The sequence below is a fragment of the Archocentrus centrarchus genome (genome assembly GCF_007364275.1).
Source record: "Archocentrus centrarchus isolate MPI-CPG fArcCen1 chromosome 18 unlocalized genomic scaffold, fArcCen1 scaffold_23_ctg1, whole genome shotgun sequence".
In the NCBI taxonomy this organism is placed as follows: domain Eukaryota; kingdom Metazoa; phylum Chordata; class Actinopteri; order Cichliformes; family Cichlidae; genus Archocentrus; species Archocentrus centrarchus.
Genome location: NW_022060145.1, coordinates 8,097,668 through 8,116,073, shown reverse-complemented (window position 1 = coordinate 8,116,073; position 18,406 = coordinate 8,097,668). Strand labels below are relative to the sequence as shown.

The 18,406-nt window shown below is 40.9% G+C and overlaps 1 protein-coding gene across 1 annotated transcript in view; it reads right to left on the bottom strand.

The window, feature by feature from the left end:
* Positions 1 to 18,406, bottom strand: part of LOC115775111 (adhesion G protein-coupled receptor L3) — a 194,806-nt gene that overhangs the window by 163,254 nt on the left and 13,146 nt on the right. The window contains exon 2 of the mRNA XM_030722616.1: positions 2,769 to 2,982. Coding sequence (XP_030578476.1) covers positions 2,769 to 2,982 — 214 coding nt within the window. The remainder of the gene's footprint in view (positions 1 to 2,768; positions 2,983 to 18,406) is intronic.

Here is an 18,406-nt window from a genome sequence, read left to right as displayed (position 1 = left end):
GGAGAACAAAGGAGCTACAGGGTGCATCAATTATCTGACAACATGTTTCAAACTACCTCGTTTTGCCATCAGCTGCTTTTCACGCAGCTGATTATCTGAACTCTATGGTACCAAACTAAAAAGCAAAGAGCAATTGTTTGATAAAGCCCAAAAGTCCATTAGTATTCTCAAGGGGCCATGACCAATCTGGTACTAAAGCTCGGGAAATAAGTAGAGGTGAACATACACTCAGCTTTGGAAATAAAGTGAGGCAGACAAAGTCAATGCAGAGCAGCAATTTAGATAAAGTCCATCCCTTCTGAGTGCTCAAGGGTGTTTTGACCTCAAAGGCAAGAGTAACCATGCTTAGAATGATAGCAGATAGGTTTTTTTATTCTGCTCTAAGTGCTGCAGTAAGTCAACAAAACAGCAAAGACTAACTATATGTATACTCACTCCACACCCTCCTTGAGCTCTCTGTTCCCTGCTTTCATACAACTCGCTTAAAAAGCCTGAAACTTGTTTATATATTACCTTAATGTTAGCAATCAATTATACGCCAAAAGCCGAAGTACAGTAAGCCCATCGCCTCTCTCTGGCCTGACGAATAGGCCTCCGCGTCCTGGTTTCTGCACAACACGGTCGTTACTCTGAAAACAAAGCTCCCATCTGGCAGCGAAACTCATCAAACACATTTTTGCTTTAACAAATAACTGTTAACCTATTCATATATACGTATGTGTAATGCTCACTCATTTGTATCAGTACAAATTTACGGCCGGCATAGATTAGCAGCCAGATATGGTGAAGTTTATGGTTGCAGCTCTTTGTGGCTCACTGGGTCCCTTGATCAAATTAATCCATAACCAAGATAAGTTACTACACTGTACCCTGCCCTATGAATGTGCTCTGCATTCATTTCGTGGCGTTGTTAACTTGGATCTCTGTTTTCTGGTTTTAACAAATCCCAAGGGCCACAGGTCAGGCGCAAGACAAGCATAAGGCCAGTACAGATTCTTGGACGTAAGTGAAACATAAAAACACAAGCTCCTCTGCTTCCAAAAAATTCTTTTTTTTTAATTCAATATCAGCAATTTTCAGGTGTGAATTAAAGCATCTCTCATTAGATTGGTTGATTACATGTTCCAGATTACTTTAGCAAACGCAGCCACTTAAGTCAATTATTTAACAGCATAAAGCAAATTTTGCCTCTCAGCATGCCAGCGCGTGAACATGTACATACTCATGCATGCAAATACAGTAGTCTCGTTCCAGTCTTCTGAATGGGAGCCCAAGCATCCTATATTATTATCATCAATACACCTTTAAAATGCATATATATGAAAGGCCTTGCATTGCAACCCTTGATTTATTTTATAGATGTTTAATAAAAGAAAGAAAATAGAGACTAGGACTAACTAAAATTCCCCAGTTTTTGTCCAAAGATAGAATGTACTTATGTGCTGCTAGGAAATTAAGCTTTCATTTTATGACCCTTTTCCTCCCATGATTCATGGTAAAGGTCTAAGAGGATTTTTGGATCTTGTATTGTGCTGTGTGAGGTAAGTATGTATTGAGTTTGACTACTGTCTGTTCAGCAGATTCCCCCCAACAGAGGTCTTAAAGTAATACTCTAGTGTCTCTTTACAACATCCGGCATTTTGGAGAACATGCTGCATGGTTACTTTTGTAATTCACGATGAAGTGGAAGCTAGCAAAGTAGGCTAATAAGCTTCCACTGGGAGAGTGGTTTCAGCTCATTTACCGTATTTTTCGGACTATAAGGCGCACTTAAAATCCTTAAATTTTCTCAAAAATCGGCAGTGCGCCTTATAACCCGGTGCGCCTTATGTATGAAAATAGACCCTTTCATTGATATTGTGCCTTATAATGCGGTGCGCCTTATGGTCCACAAAATACGGTATATCTCCTGCTGAGTCATCTGTAGCTCCTATAGACTGTATATAAAAGATGGATGTAGCCACTGCATTATCTATGGGTTTATCTTCTAGCATTATGAGGCCTCAACTTTGGATTTATGACCATTGCCATAATGGTTTTTGTGGGCAGATGTGACTACTTTTAGAAGTAAGTGTGGGGAGTGCTTTTTTTCCCCCAGCTAATGCTACTTATCTTGGCTAGCAAGCTGAATCCATACACAGCATGGATTCATTACACAGAAACAAATAGCTGTTAATCAGTGTTAAGTAAAATCACTACAATCTGAAGCACGGACTCCTTTGGGTGGGCTGTACCAAACAGCTTTCCACATTTTTTGACACACAGCTGCATTTAAAATGCTCCGAAAGGCACCATCACTACAGGTACAGTCGAGAAGTCTAATTCAGTGACTTGAATTACTTGATCTAAAGACCACAGCTGCTTGTGCTAAACTGTTTTATGTTAAAATTTAAACTTTTATAAATGTAAATGAAAAAAAATACAGCCATGAAGGGGATAATTAGCGATAACTTTTTTCATGCTAGACTGTAAACATGTTCTTTTATAAAGCAGGACACTTTAACACAGAGGTCTATGGGGGATTAGTCATATTTGGAGCAGCCTCAAGTGGCAGTTTGAGGAATGATCACTTTTATTTCATTTTTCCGCCCCTCTCTTTCAGCTAATGGCCAGTTATGAGACTAGAGCAACGTCCCTCTTTAACCTGGTTAAATCCTTACACGGATGCTACAAACTGATTTTTTTTTAAATTAGCTTGACTTCTGAAATAGTAATGATATTCCCTGTTAAGAATATTTCCTATAATTCATGCAAATTTCGATTCTTACCTTTGCGACATGATTTTGTACGCATCTGGAAGGTAACACCGCGTGTTCTCCATCTGTGCTGGGTCTGCGTCACAGATCTTGTCATCGGTGCGGCCGTAGTTGGCGCTCTCGATCAGGATGACGTCGGTGCCCGGGCAGCGTAGCTCAATGGGGTAGCTTTCGCACGACAGCTCCCTCCTCACCACCGCCATGGGGATGGGTGCTCGACTGAAGGCTGAATGAAATAAATAAAAAAAAAAATCTCAGTGTGAGTATTTCTGTTTGGTTTTTTTTATTAATATTATTAGTGAAAAAATTTCTCCAAATAAGTGTTAAAGCAACTTCATCCTGGAGTTCTGGTTAGTTATGACCTGAGTAAAAAAAAATGCATATACTCCTGCAGGAAAATACAATCAAACAGTCTGACACAGAGACATAGGTGAAGAGGTTATCCACCCTTTTCTAGAGCGTGTGGGCGGTTAGGACGCTGGTTGTTTGGAGTGGGAGGATGAGCACTAACACAGGGGCCCTGGAGAGGCCAGGAGCTGTCGAAAAGAGAGAGTACGAGATTGACACAGATCAAACATAAGGAAATAGACACGCTGTTTGCTTTTGGCTGTGAGAAAATAAACATTCATTACATGGGCACTCAACTGAGAAATTAGAGACAGACAGAAACACAAAGACGAAGAATCCACAGCAGAGTGTGGCTCAAGTAAATTGTTGAAATTTCCCTCTAGACCAGAATCTATAAATCATAAGAGCTGCTGCATTCTTTGTTTTCTGAGGTGAAACAATGCACTTCAGTTAGACAACACACAGGCAAGAGGCAGAAGGTCAAAAGGTGGCCAGCAGCCTCCAGGCAAAACTGAGAGTCTGTTTGGCAAAAATCTGCTGTTTACTGCAGAGCCAAAATGGCCAAGAGGCCTAGTGAGGCTGAGCGGCGGCCGTCCGAAGGTTGCCAGTTTCCCTCTCCTCTGACACGGGGGCGTGCACGCACGCCCACAGACGTCTGCAGAGGCTCACGGTCGCACACGAACCAGCATGTGCGGGGCAGTCTGGAGAAGTCCTGTGTTTATAGCGAGAATAAAAAATGAGCGAGAAGCGTAAACATTGGCCTGAGTGACTGTAGGAGGACTGCGGCAGTTACAGATTTCTATAAACATCCTTTCAGGCAAGTGTCTGGACTGTAAAAGCCACTGCTAGATGACATGGAACGCAGACATTCATCAGGGAGGAAAGATGGAGGAAAAAGAGGCACAGAGTGAATCCACATGTGAAAATGAGAGTAGGTGATCCCACATGTGTCTCTGGGCAAGATACTGAAACTCCAAAAGTGGCCCCAATGTGTCACTTGTGTGTTTACGATAGTGTAAGCCCTGTATGTATAAAATAAAGAGCTCTGCATGATTGTGGCTCCTAGAATAAAGCACTTCGGTGGATACGAGTAGAAGAGTGCTATGTAAGCGCACTCCATTTGCCGTGAAGGCCTTTAAGCATGAAAGCTCATTTTGACCTTGGAAACAACAATAGACACAATAATCTCGCCAGAAGGTCCTTTTAATCGTTCCTCTGGAGCTTTCGATCATATCATAAATATGCCATCGACAACTGGAGTACGACTGCCGTAAACATTAGAAGTTTCCTTTTCAAAATTTGAAATGGGGAATATCCTCATTTCTAAGGTCATGCAACTGAAAACACCTGAAAAAAAAAAAAAACAATTAAATGATCCATATCAGTCAAAAATAAGCCCAAATAAGGTTTCTCAAATTATTCCAGCTAATAAAATAACAAATATTTAAATCCATGAGCACAGAGTGTTTACCTAATGATCAGGCTGCGTGATAAAGGCCTCTTACTAGCTTTTTCTTCTTATCTGTTTCAACTACATCTTGTTTGTTTAGCAGTTAGCCCAGATGTACCTGGCTCTGACTCAGTAAAGCATGAACCAATGTTATTTGCTAATGAAAATGATGGCACGGGTGAAGGGTGACACCTACACACACACACACACACACACACACAAAAAAAAGGTGAACCTTTTATCACACATTGAGTTTGAAATATATATTTATGGTATCTATCACCTTGGGTGTGAAGTGGCAAATGCTCGAGTAATAAACAGCTGCGTCTGAAATGTGTGAAGTGTACAATTTTCATCAATTCCTCTCTCTTTTTTCCCCCTCACCAATGCAACCATCTTATTGTTTGGCATGATTGTGATTCACACACACAGAAAAAAACAAAAATCTTTTGTGTTTCTTCTCAAAGCACTAACAATGACAATTTTCTGACAGAAGTTACGTTGACGTTTGTCCAGCGCCGTGCCGGCTCACACGGCTCGTTTCTTTCTCTACCGCCTCTTCCCAGTTCTACCGCTTTATTGAAGTTAGACCGACTTATCGTGTTTAATTACATATCTTAAAACTGCTAGGTGCAACGATGTCGAGCTGACACGTCATGTCATCTCAGACGGACTCGTTGATGTTGAGATCAAGGCTCTGTGGGGGCCATACCATCTGTTGCAGAGCTCTTTCTTCTCTTTGTTCGCCGTCACTATTCAATTCAATTTTTCAATTCAATTTTATTTATATAGCGCCAAATCACAACAAACTGTCGCCTCAAGGCGCTTTGTATTGTGGGTAAAGACCCTACAATAATACAGAGAAAACCCAACAGTCAAAACGACCCCCTATGAGCAAGCACTTGGCGACAGTGGAAAGGAAAAACTCCCTTTTAACAGGAAGAAACCTCCAGCAGAACCAGGCTCAGGGAGGGGCAGTCATCTGCCGCGACCGGTTGGGCTGAGGGAAGAGAACTGTGGAAGAGAGCCAGAGATTAATATCAATTAATGATTAAATGCAGAGTGGAGTATAAACAAAGTAAATAAGGTGAATGAGAAACAGTGCATTATGTGAACCCCCCCAGCAGACTAGGCCTATAGCAGCATAACTAAGGGATGGTTCAGGGTCACCTGATCCAGCCCTAACTATAAGCTTTATCATAAAGGAAAGTTTTAAGCCTAATCTTAAAAATAGAGAGGGTGTCTGTCTCCCGAATCCAAGCTGGAAGCTGGTTCCACAGAAGAGGGGCCTGAAAGCTGAAAGCTCTGCCTCCCATTCTACTCTTAAGTATCCTAGGAACCACAAGTAAGCCAGCAGTCTGAGAGCGAAGTGCTCTGTTGGGGTGATATGGTACTATGAGGTCTTTGAGATAAGATGGTGCCTGATTATTCAAGACCTTGTATGTGAGGAGAAGAATTTTAAATTCTATTCTAGATTTAACAGGGAGCCAATGAAGAGAAGCCAATATGGGAGAAATATGCTCTCTCTTTCTAGTCCCTGTCAGTACTCTAGCTGCAGCATTTTGGATCAGCTGAAGGCTTTTCAGAAAGCTTTTAGGACAGCCTGATAATAATGAATTACAATAATCCAGCCTAGAAGTAATAAATGCATGAATTAGCTTTTCAGCATCACTCTGAGAAAGGATGTTTCTAATTTTAGAAATATTGCGCAAATGCAAAAAAGCGGTCCTACATATTTGTTTAATATGTGCATTGAAGGACATATCCTGGTCAAAAATGACTCCAAGATTTCTCACAGTGTTACTGGAGGCCAAAGTAATGCCATCCAGAGTAAGTATCTGGTTAGACACCATGTTTCTAAGATTTGTGGGGCCGAGAACAAGAATTTCAGTTTTATCTGAATTTAGAAGCAGGAAATTAGAGGTCATCCAGGCCTTAATATCTTTAAGACATTCCTGCAGTTTAACTAATTGATGTGTGTCATCTGGCTTCATTGATAGGTAAAGCTGAGTATCATCTGCATAACAATGAAAATTGATGCAGTGCTTTCTAATAATACTGCCTAAGGGAAGCATGTATAATGTAAATAAAATTGGTCCTAGCACAGAACCCTGTGGAACTCCATAATTAACCTTACTGTCTGAAGAAGACTCCCCATTTACATGAACAAATTGGAGTCTATGAGATAAATATGATTCAAACCACTGCAGTGCAGTACCTTTAATACCTATAGCAAGCTCTAATCTCTGTAATAAAATGTTATGGTCAACAGTATCAAAAGCTGCACTGAGGTCCAACAGGACAAGAACAGAGATGAGTCCACTGTCAGAGGCTCTAAGAAGATCATTTGTAACCTTCACTAATGCTGTTTCTGTACTGTGATGAATTCTGAAACCTGACTGAAACTCTTCAAATAAACCGTTCCTCTGCAGATGATCAGTTAGCTGTTTTACAACTACTCTTTCAAGAATCTTTGAGAGAAAAGGAAGGTTGGAGATTGGCCTATAATTAGCTAAGACAGCTGGGTCAAGTGATGGCTTTTTAAGCAGAGGTTTAATTACAGCCACCTTGAAGGTCTGTGGTACATAGCCAACTAATAAAGACTGATTGATCATTTTTAAGATTGAAGCATCAATAATTGGAAAGACTTCTTTGAACAGTCTAGTAGGAATGGGATCTAACAAACATGTTGCTGGTTTGGAGGAAGTAACTATTGAAGTTAACTCTGAAAGATCAACTGGAGCAAAAGAGTCTAAACAAATACCAGCAGTGCTGAAAGCAGCCGAACATGAAGAATAATCTTTGAGATGGTTATGAATAATTTTTTCTCGAATGTCTAAAATTTTATTTGTAAAGAAATCCATGAAGTCACTACTAGTTAACGTGAAAGGAATACTCGGCTCTACAGAGCTCTGACTCTTTGTCAGCCTGGCTACAGTGCTGAAAACAAACCTGGGGTTGTTCTTATTTTCTTCAATTAATGATGAATAGTAAGATGTCCTAGCTTTACGGAGGGCTTTTTTATAGAGCAACAAACTCTTTTTCCAGGCTAAATGAGCATCTTCTAATTTAGTGAGACGCCATTCCCTCTCCAGCTTTCGGGTTATCTGCTTTAAGCTGTGCGTTTGTGAATTATACCACGGAGTCAGGCACTTCTGATTTGAAGCTTTCCTTTTCAGAGGAGCCACAGTATCCAAAGTTATACGCAGTGAGGATGTAAAACTATTGACGAGATAATCAACCTCACTGGGAGCAGAGTTTAGGTAGCTGCTCTGCACTGTGTTGGCACATGGCACTGAAGAGCATAACAATGAAGGAATTAGATCCTTAAACTTAGTTACAGCACTTTCAGAAAGACTTCTACTGTAATAAAACCTATTCCCCACTGCTGTGTAATCCATTAAAGTAAATGTAAATGTTACTAAGAAATGATCAGACAGGAGGGGGCTTTCAGGGAATACTGTTAAGTCTTCAGTTTCTATGCCATATGTTAGGACAAGATCCAGAGTATGATTAAAGTGGTGGGTGGGCTCCTTTACATTTTGAGAGAAGCCAATTGAATCTAACAATAGATTAAATGCAGTGTTGAGGCTGTCATTCTCAGCATCTACATGGATGTTGAAATCACCCACTATAATTATTTTATCTGAACTGAGCACTAAATCAGATAAAAAGTCTGAGAAATCAGACAGAAACTCTGAGTAAGGACCAGGTGGACGATAGATAATAACAAATAAAACATGTTTTTGATTTTCCCAATTAGGATGGACAAGACTAAGAGTCAGGCTTTCAAAAGAATGAAAACTTTGTCTGGGTCTCTGATTAATTAATAAGCTGGAATTGAAGATTGCAGCTAATCCTCCTCCTCGACCTCGACCTGTGACTATGGCATCGTGTGATCGAAAAGAATGTAAATATCTGAATTGGCTAAAACATCTCACATTACTCTGTGAAAATAAAAGAAATTTTATACAGTAATGCACTGTTTTTTTTTTTTATCTGTAAAAGCTGCTGCCTTTCAGTAAAAAAAAAACAAATGCTAACAGCAAGTAAATGCACATTTTTACAGTATAATACCGTGTTTGTCCTTTAGAACCAAAACCAAACAGCTCCATACAGAACAGTACCGGATTCTGTTGTGTCTACACATAACAGACAATTTTAAACTGTATCTTTAAGAACTTTGCTACTAGTAGCGTATTGCAGAAACACAATTTTCCCATTTCTTTAGCTGAGTCTGTGAAAAATGCCAAAGATAAAAATTGCATTTTTTGCACCGCACCAACAAGGTGATTCCTAAAGAGCTATTAACCAAAAACCTGGCATATCTTTGCATGCCTTGTAGTGTGTCCTTAAAATAATTTAGGAAAATAAGACAAAACTATAGCAGATGAACAGTATCTGAAAGTCATGTCCTTAAGAAATAGGGGAGAAAAAAATCCAGCAAAAACACAGGACCTGAGAGATGCATCTAAAAATCAATGGCAACAGGTCAGTTTTGTATCCGAGTTTATTATTTTTGATTCAAATCATCATCAATATGTACAGAGGAGGTCAGGAGGGATGTGTCTATAAGCAGTGAGTGTCTATAGCCCTCTGTAAAATACAGTGGTGGCACTGTCACGGGTTGGGCTGCATTTCAGCCGGTGGTGATCTTGTTAAAATTGATTGAATTTTGAACACAGATTTTGATACACCATGCAATACCATCTGGAAAGCATCTGATTGGCAACAGCTTCATTTTTCAGCATGACAGTGATCCCAAACACACTGCCACTGTAGTAAAAACATACCTGGATACAAAAACTCACAGTGGAGCACTATCAGGATGGACCTCAACAATATCGAAGCAGTGTGGGATCATCTTGACAGAGAACGGAACAAAAGGCAGCGAACATCCAAAGTTCTTCATCTTGAATGTTCTTCAAGAAGCCTGGAGAACGATTCCTGAAGACTACTCCAGGCTGTGCTGAAGAATAAAGGTGGTCACAACAAATATTGACTTTCAAGCTCACCTGAACTGTACCCTCTCTGTGTTTGTCTTGCATACTGTATTACCATGTGTATTTATACTTACTTCAATAAACTTCTGCACCTATTTCCCATTTTCCAAGCAAAATATAAATAAACGAGGGACGGCTCAAGTCTTTTGCATGCTACTGTTTATGTGATATAATAGATCATTACATCTCATTTATGTAAGAGGACAAAATCTCTACCATTAGCAGTTAAAGTCATCCAAGTACCACTTTTTATCTTTCCCGGGAGCTAAACAGAGAAAACACAAAGACACACGGTGAGGTGAAACAACAAAGTCCCTCATTATTGTGTCATTTCATTTTGTCTCATAAATCATTCAGACCCCAACACAGTAAAGCACTCTTGCTATTGAAATTTCACAGATTGGAATTGTTATATTCAACGGCGATGAAAGCCATCAATTATCTCCCTCTTAATGGGAAGATTTATTCCACCCCCTGAATAGCACCTCTGCGGATCGCACCGAACTTCTTTGAAAGTGACAACAGCAGAGCAAGGGGATAACATGGGTTGGAATACAGCAGGTGCACTTAGCTAAATGTCAAAAGTGTAATTGACTTTGATTGAAAAGAATTAATTGTTTATTTATCCTCGTGCTTTTAAGTGTGGATGCTTATTTTTTCGAGAGCTGCCAAATGCATACCAAAAAAAAAAAAAAAGGCCCTATCGAATAGTCTGCATTAATCTCGCCTTGTATGATCTCATTGATTTGCTGCGGAACCTTAGAGTCATTCTCTCAAACCTTCTAACAACTGTGAAGCCAAGGGCTCAACTGATGCCAGCGTTCCCCCAAAAGAACCATTAAAAAAACATCAGAGAGTAGCAAACACGATGCCGTCAGCATGGGCACCGGCAATCTCCTAATGCAAGCGAGTAAAAGCAGGCGAGTGATGTCTCGGATTACCCAGCTAGTCAACAACTGTAGTGTAATTACATTTCCGCCCGCAGGCGGTGATTGATAGGGCTCATATTCCTCAGGTGCCAGAGCCATCATCTTGCCCTGCTTGCATGTATCCCTGTCTACCTGCAGACATCATTGTCAGATCTATTGAAAATCGAAATGGTCTTATTGGAAGTCCTTCCTCTACTCTGAGCTCCCATGTTCTATTCACTTCATTTCGCCTTCCTTCTCTTCAGCTAATAGAGGTGTATTTATATGCAGTGTGGATCTCTTTTCTCCACTGCAGATTCTCCCTGGATAATTCCTTTGACAAGTGCTCTGCTGCATATGAAAAAAAAAAAGAAGTGATTTGGGGTAAGCAAACTGTAACGGTCAAGCTGGATATTTCTTCTGCTTTTACACCACTGAACAGTGTTTTTTAATCACTGTGCTTGCAAATGACATAACTCACAAATGAATATTTCAAAAATTGCAATTACTCACCAAAAAGGGCAACAGAAAGGTCAGACAGAAAAATGGTCATTTGGAAAATGTCGCACCCCCGCAGAGCTTTTAAAAATCACTCCGAGGGGGGAAAGGCTTTGGACTTCTGATTGTGGGTTTGCAAGCAGCAATAGCGAGTTAAGAAATTTCACTGTTTAAAAAGCTCATTCCTGGGTCACTGACACGGAGCCCAGACCCATCGCCTTCCCCGAACCGCGAGGCGCTGAAGAGCAGACAGAGAACGATGACATTTAAAAGTCAGCACTCGTAACAAAACAGGGTCCTTCGGGGGCTTGTTTTCCATTTCATCTCCCAAGAAAACATGTCAGGGAGGTGCGATTAAGGTCGACCACCACACACATTTACAATGAACCCCACCAAATGAGCTACCATCAATTGGAAAAACAGATGTCGGGGGACATGTGCAGCTCCTAACAAGAGAGTTTTAGATCATTTTGCAGGCTTCAGCTGAAGAGCGCAAGCTCATACAGGAGATAATTTCCCAATAAACATGTGCTCTACAATTAGGCAGAATCTGGCAAAGAGCCAAATATGTTCCCAGTAAAAAAGGAGGGGAAAAAATGTTTAGGCTATAAATATGTAAGAGTTTATCATCTTGTTCTCAAAAAACGAGGCTCGCTTTCAGTAGCAGACAATTTAAACTGAAAACTTTATGTGTGCATGCAGGGTGGTGGGGGGGGGGGGGGGGGGGGGGGTGTATTCAAATGAACTCTTGACTTCATTGAATTAATGTAAGATAGATGGAAGAGAGAGGAGGAGATGGCGAGGGAGCTGATTCAACAGATCAAATGTCTCGTTTTCCACCGAGAATCACTGGATGGGTCCGGCCCCCAGAGCTAGTGATTAATTAGCGCATGAATCTGGATCCTGTTATTTGATTAGACCAATGGGAGCTTGTCACACCAACTTCTTAGTTTGCAAAAAAATGACATTTTCTGTTGAGCACACACAAAACTACTTTGCAGTGAATTGCTTCCCCCCCCTCCGAAAAAAAAAGAAGAAAAAAAGGATAGCTTCTTCAATAATGCATGAGGGATTATTTATCTTGAAGTGAGAAACAGTTCGGGCAAATTGTTCTCCCAAATAAATTACGTTTACATATGGCCCAAGGCAGGAGAAATCTCAAAGGCTTTTACGTTGAGTGCAAAATTATCCAGGAACTGAACTGTCAAAGAACTCCACAGATGGAGAGCTTAAGAGAACGGCATCAATAAAACACAGTTTTGTGCTGAACGTGAAAAATGCGAGACCTGAAACTGATCGAGGTGGTCAGACAACTTCCCGAAAAAAGTTTCCAAAGCTTAAGGAAAAAGTTGACTAAATAAGGCACTTTATCGAAACCTGCAGCCGGATGACGGATAACGCCTCCGTAATGATAAATCCATGAGCCGACCACGGGAATGATCATGACAAACTTCTCAAATCGACTTGATGGCTTTTGACACTGACCAACGATGCTGCTAAGCACAATTAGCATAACTCATTGTGACAGGACCCAGATATCCATTCACCACGCCGCATGAACGAGCCATTTATTTTGCTACTACTCGCATTCACCAGCACACATTTGAGGACATTAATTGGCAACACACCATGCACTTGCAAATTCCAGCAGAGGGTGGGGGAAGGCTTTTTTTTTTTGCTGTGGAAATGTGAGCTGCAACCTGTCAGTCAAACTGACCATCATGCCCGGAGCTAAATGAGGTCTTCAGTGTTAACAAATTAGTGCTGAGGGATACAGATATAGTGAAGATGTAATACACTACTCCACCTTATTGCATCGGCCGTCTCACGTAGTGATGATGTTTTTATGAGACGTCTTATGCAACTTCTATCTCGTGGAACCCACAGTATAGCAATCACTGGAAGTGTATTGCTTTTTCTTTCCTACCGCAACATCGTATTGACACGGTTCAAGTTTAACAACTTTAAGAGTTAATAAATTGGTCACTAGGTGGAGTGAAATCTGCAGAGCGCAGCAACTTCCCTCTGTGATATACTTCTAGCAGAGAGAAACCTTATGTTTGCGCACACGAGTAACAAATACAAGTACCTCATCACTCCATAAAGTCTTGATTCACATACTCAGAACATAGAGGTGAAGTGTCTTTCCATCCAGCGAGCACTTTCATTTAATTAATCACTACTTCAATTCATTAAGTGCATAACCATGACAAGAAAAGAATGAGGAAATGGGAAGCAAGTCCCATCAAGGTCTTACGTTAAAAAACACTTTGGTGTGCAAATTACAACATTAGAGTCTAAGGTCAAATCCTCTGCAGCTTAGGACAAACCTGTGATTCTCTCCAGCATTGTTTAAACTCTTTGCTTTGTATTGAGGTTAGCTGGATTGTTTTGAAATTCATCACATTTAAATTGAGCCTTTTGGACTGTTTCAAAAACCTTCAGCTGTTTTTTTTTTTTGTATTCTTGTACTTAGGGCTGCACAGCGAATTGACTTTTAATCTTGATCACAATGATCTAGGGCAGCATGTTGGCACGGTGGTTAGCATTGTTGCCTCACAGCAAGAAGGTCCTTAGTTTGGCAGGGGGATTTCTGTGTGTTTCATGTTCTCCCCGTGTTTGTGTGGGTTTTCTCCGGGGTGCTCCAGTTTCCTCCCACAGTCCAAAGACATGCAATTAGTGGGGTTAGGTTAATTGGTGGCTCTAAATTGCCCATAGGAGTGTGAATGTTGTCTGTCTCTCTGTGTTAGCCCTGCGACAGGCTGGTGACCTGTCCAGGGTGTACCCCACCTCTTGTTCTAATACAGCTGGGATAGCCCCCCCCGCAACTCTAAAAAGGATAAGCGGAAGAAGATGGATGACCGCAAAGCAAAAACAAATCAAATGCTCCCTAAATCAGCGTAATATACATGTGCACCTGCACCACGAAGCTTTGAGTTTCCCAGACTGACCTGATTGAGTAACACTATGTTAAAACAGAGGTATACAACAAAGTCCAAATACTGCATGTCACACAGCAGAAGGCGAAGAGCTTGTTAGTTTGAAGCAGATCACCATCTGTTGTTTGGGAATACTTGGGATTTAGCGCAAGTGCATGCTAACGAAGAAGAAATCATATGCAGAGAGTGCTGTGCATCTGCATCTGCACCGCAAAGCACCATAACAAAGCAGCCATTGGGCAATTTAGATCACCAGTTAATCTAAACACACTAAGTACATGTCTTTGGACTGTGGGAGGAAACCAGAGTACCCGGAGAAAACCCACACAACAAACATGCAAACTCCATGCAGAAAGGCCCCACCCAACGTGGATTCGAACCCAGACCTTTATGCTGTGAGGCAACAGTGCTAACCACCGCGCACCATGCTGCCCCACAACAAAGCAATCACCTGAAAATACACCAACTACAGTGTAATTAATGCATGAAGGCCAAGAAAAACCATGCATTATAACAATACCAACTCAGACGTCCAAAAAAAACAAGCCTGTAAAGCACGTCAGCGTGCCCATCCAGCCCGCAAAGACGCACTGAAATCGCCAACCAAAAATATGTGTCCAACAGATACGTTGAGAATTGAGTGTTTCAGGAAAACAGTCACCATACTGGACAAAAGATGTGTTTTCCCCTCACGCATCTATTTTTCCAAAGTGACAAAACCTGCGCTGTATGCAAAAGGTCACAGGGGACATAGAGAGGGATCTCACAGCTGTCGAGTGCATTGCTGTGAGTTTTATTCACATCCATCATGCAGGCAGAATGAATGGAGTCAAAGACTTTATACTGTCTGATTAACTTATAAAGATTAATTAACAGCAACGGGGCACAATGCAAAGGTGAAAGCAGCGCCCTGTTAATTTAATTCTGTGTTATGTCTTTTTTTTAAGCTTTTTTTTATTTAGGTGAATAATGAGGACTAATTGTATTTTCATGCAAAGATTTGCAGGGATGTCGAGAAGTTCTGTTTACATGACAGGCCAATAAAAACATTTTTGCCTCGAAAATCAGTGAATAATGATGACAAATAATAGTGATTATCATTTTGGCGATAATAGTGCAGCCCTACTACTACAAATTCTTCACAATTTCCCTTTCCTACTTGTAAATAAAGTAGAGGTATGTGCCCTGCTTTTTCTCAGTAGTGGTCTTTTATCAGGCAGTCCAACTCAGAGGTGAGCCTGAAGAGAGGGCTGCACCCACGGCAGCAGTTCATGCCAGCGAGCCTGGCTTTGTTCATCTCGCCTCTGACATCGTTTTGCTATTTCCTCTTCTTTCCTCTCCTAATTCTCCGTCCTTCCCGTGATGTTCCCAGATGTGTCAGCATCACTCAAGGGAACATCTCAGCCAAGACTAATGCACCTTGGCCCCCACCTACTGTACACTGCTTCCTAGTCTTAAATGAACACAATCCCTGTCACACAAGCACATAGGACACACTCACACACCTCCCAGAGCAGACATGACTCAGCATGCCCCCATAGCAACACATGCCCCCGTAGTAATTGAGGTCAAAGAAAAGAAACAACAGTCTGATTTTTGTCTTGTGTGCACGGAAAGAGGTCTTTCCCTCACTCCTCTTTTACTGCATATCATCAGATGGAATTGCCCAGCAGCGTACTGGAGGCAACAGCTTAGCAAAGTTTAGCACTGCGAACTGAGACAAACTGCAGAGCAACCTTGCTAACTTCCCAGGCAAAGGTGGTTCAGACAAGGAAAAAAAAATGCAAACGCGAGCGGTGCAGCAGTTTTTCTTCGTTTTGCAAATGTGCTTTTCTTAAAACCCCTGTTTATAACAGCCCTTAACTAATGTAGCTGCATTTTAAAATCCTTTTTTTTCCCCCACAGTGCACACAGTTGGTGCTACTATAAACTGAAGGTAATATAATTCCCAGTGACATACACAGTAATGAGTGTCACCACTTTCACTTCCAGCCACTACAAGGATTATATAAAATGTTTTGTTTCCACAGGCACATCCAAAACATCTGTTCTTACGGAGGAGTATATTTTAAGCTATATCATTTTCTTAAGAGGACTAAAGAAGCCAGGTTATCTTATTTTTTAACTATACTGTTAGGCATTACAATCTACGACGAGGCAATACATTCTTGAAGTTGTGGTATGGTGAAGGAGCAACCCTTTAGAATGAAATGATGGGCTCATAACAAGATGTGAGAAAGTCATGAAAAAACTGTTGTCTGTTTTTCTGTGTTCACGGACACGAACTGTCATGTTTTTTTCAGGCAAAAATTTGTTTGTGATGTATTTCAATAGAAGTGTCAGAAGCATGTCTTTTGTCTGCCAACCGAGAAAACAAAGCTCTAGAAGTCGTGGTAACCTTTGTATCTTACCCCAAACCACAAGCTTTTTCTAAGCCTGAGGCCTCAGTCACACAGGCGTGAGGAAAAGCAGTCAGTGACTGAAATCAACAAATTTTAAAAGGTGCGACTTTTACTTTGAAGGCAGTGGTCTCTGTTTCTGGGGCACGTCGCACTCTGCACAGTTTCACTACTGCTTAGCGAGCGTTTGGTGACAGACAACTCGGTGTCTGTCAATCTCCTGGTGACCAAAATAATCACAAGGGGGTTTTCGGTGCAACCACTCACCAACTAGTTGGGGTATACACATTTTTCTCTAGAGTCTAGTAGTTACCAAGCAATCACTAGCCTCTGCTCAGTGTACTTTAAATATCGTCTGTCATCCTCCACATCTCTGCCACCCAAGTCTCTCAGAGCTCTTTCCAAACCTTCATCACCACCAGCATCTAGACTCCAGGAGGGTCCTGCCCTAATTTCTATCTCCGCTGGGATTCCGTTCTGCTACGATAGGTCATCGGAGTCTAATCGCCAAATAGCTAATTGTATTCCTTATCAATAAATCACATTCAATACCTCCTAATGATCTTTCCTTATTGAACTATGTTTGTGGTGTTAACACATTTTGGTTTCTTTTCAATGCTATTCTCCAGTAAGTAATATGGCTCACAGTGTAGTTAATTGTGTAGCGGTTAACACATTCGCCTAATAAGTGAAAGATCCCCAGTTTGATCCCAGGAGGAGACAAAAATCCCTCAGGGGTTGCATCAGGAAGAGCATCCAGCATAAAAAATCTGCCAAATGGAGCTACCTGCTGTGGCGACCCCTTGTGAATAAGGCAGCAACTTTTACTGTGTCATTAACTGTACAAACAGCCTGTCTGTGCTAAAGCTTGAATATGAATATTGTAATCAGTCTGTAAACATGCATCAACTAATGGCAAACAAAAGCATATATATATATATAGATATATAGATATATATATACACACACACACACACAATTTTTTAAATGTATTTTACAAGAACTATAAAGTAAGTTTTGCTCTTGAATCCCAAATTACCTCTTTTTTCCTTGTTGTTTCTTCAAATCTATAATCGCAACATACACACGCTGGTTTAAAGGGTACTTGAATTTCTCTTGCTTAATTTAAGGCAGGACCATTCATTTGAACACCTCAGTGCACTTCACTCATTTCCATAGCAACCCACAGTATTGTAGAAGGTCCTTTCACATAAAATATAGCACCAACCGATGACAGAATAGCAGAAAATGTGTTCTCTTGTAATGAATAGGAGACCAGGCAATATCACTGTCTGAATGGATCCCTGGGGCTCTGCTTATTATAGCTGTATTAATAGTGCAATACTGCAAGCAAATGGAGCTGAACTCCAGCACTAACATAGTGGCCACCAGGTTAGCATAACGCCAGCTGTCACAACAAAACTGATAATAACTTTCTGCTTTGGCTTAATGCAGGTTTTTTTTTAATTATTATTATTATTATTATCAGTTGATCATGGTCATAGCAAGGCAAAAAGAGTGACTTGAGTTGATCCCGAACAGTTTACACAGCATTACAATAAACAACAATGACCCCCCCACCACACACACACACACACACACACACAGCCTTATCTACTGTTCATACAGCGGTTAGTAATTTGTCGGAGCTTGCAGAGACAAATGTATATTTGAGCTGGAAAGAAGCAAGAGAGTAAAGTATTTACATAAAACAGCATATTGGCTGTTGATGTAATTTCCCTTTTGTGCGAGTCATTAAGGCGGTATGAAAATTTTGCCCTTATTTGGAATTTGTGGGAAGCTGGGACGAGCATTTTTTTCAATTTCTTGCCATCTGAAGGCAAATCCAGCGAACTGAAGCGCGCTCTAACAGCCTTCGTGCATGAACTTGTTTGCATTCTGTTTTATCAAAAGCATCCTCATACAAGGACCCGGCTCTGAATTGCATTGCAGTGATTTGTTTTCGGGCACGTTTGGAAATAAACCTAAGCCATTTCTCGTTCTCACACTTCTGCGAGTATTTTATTTATTTATTTTTACACTGCGGTGTAATATCCGAGGGCAAAAAGCATGAATTAATACCAATTAAAGTTGGGTGCTCTAAT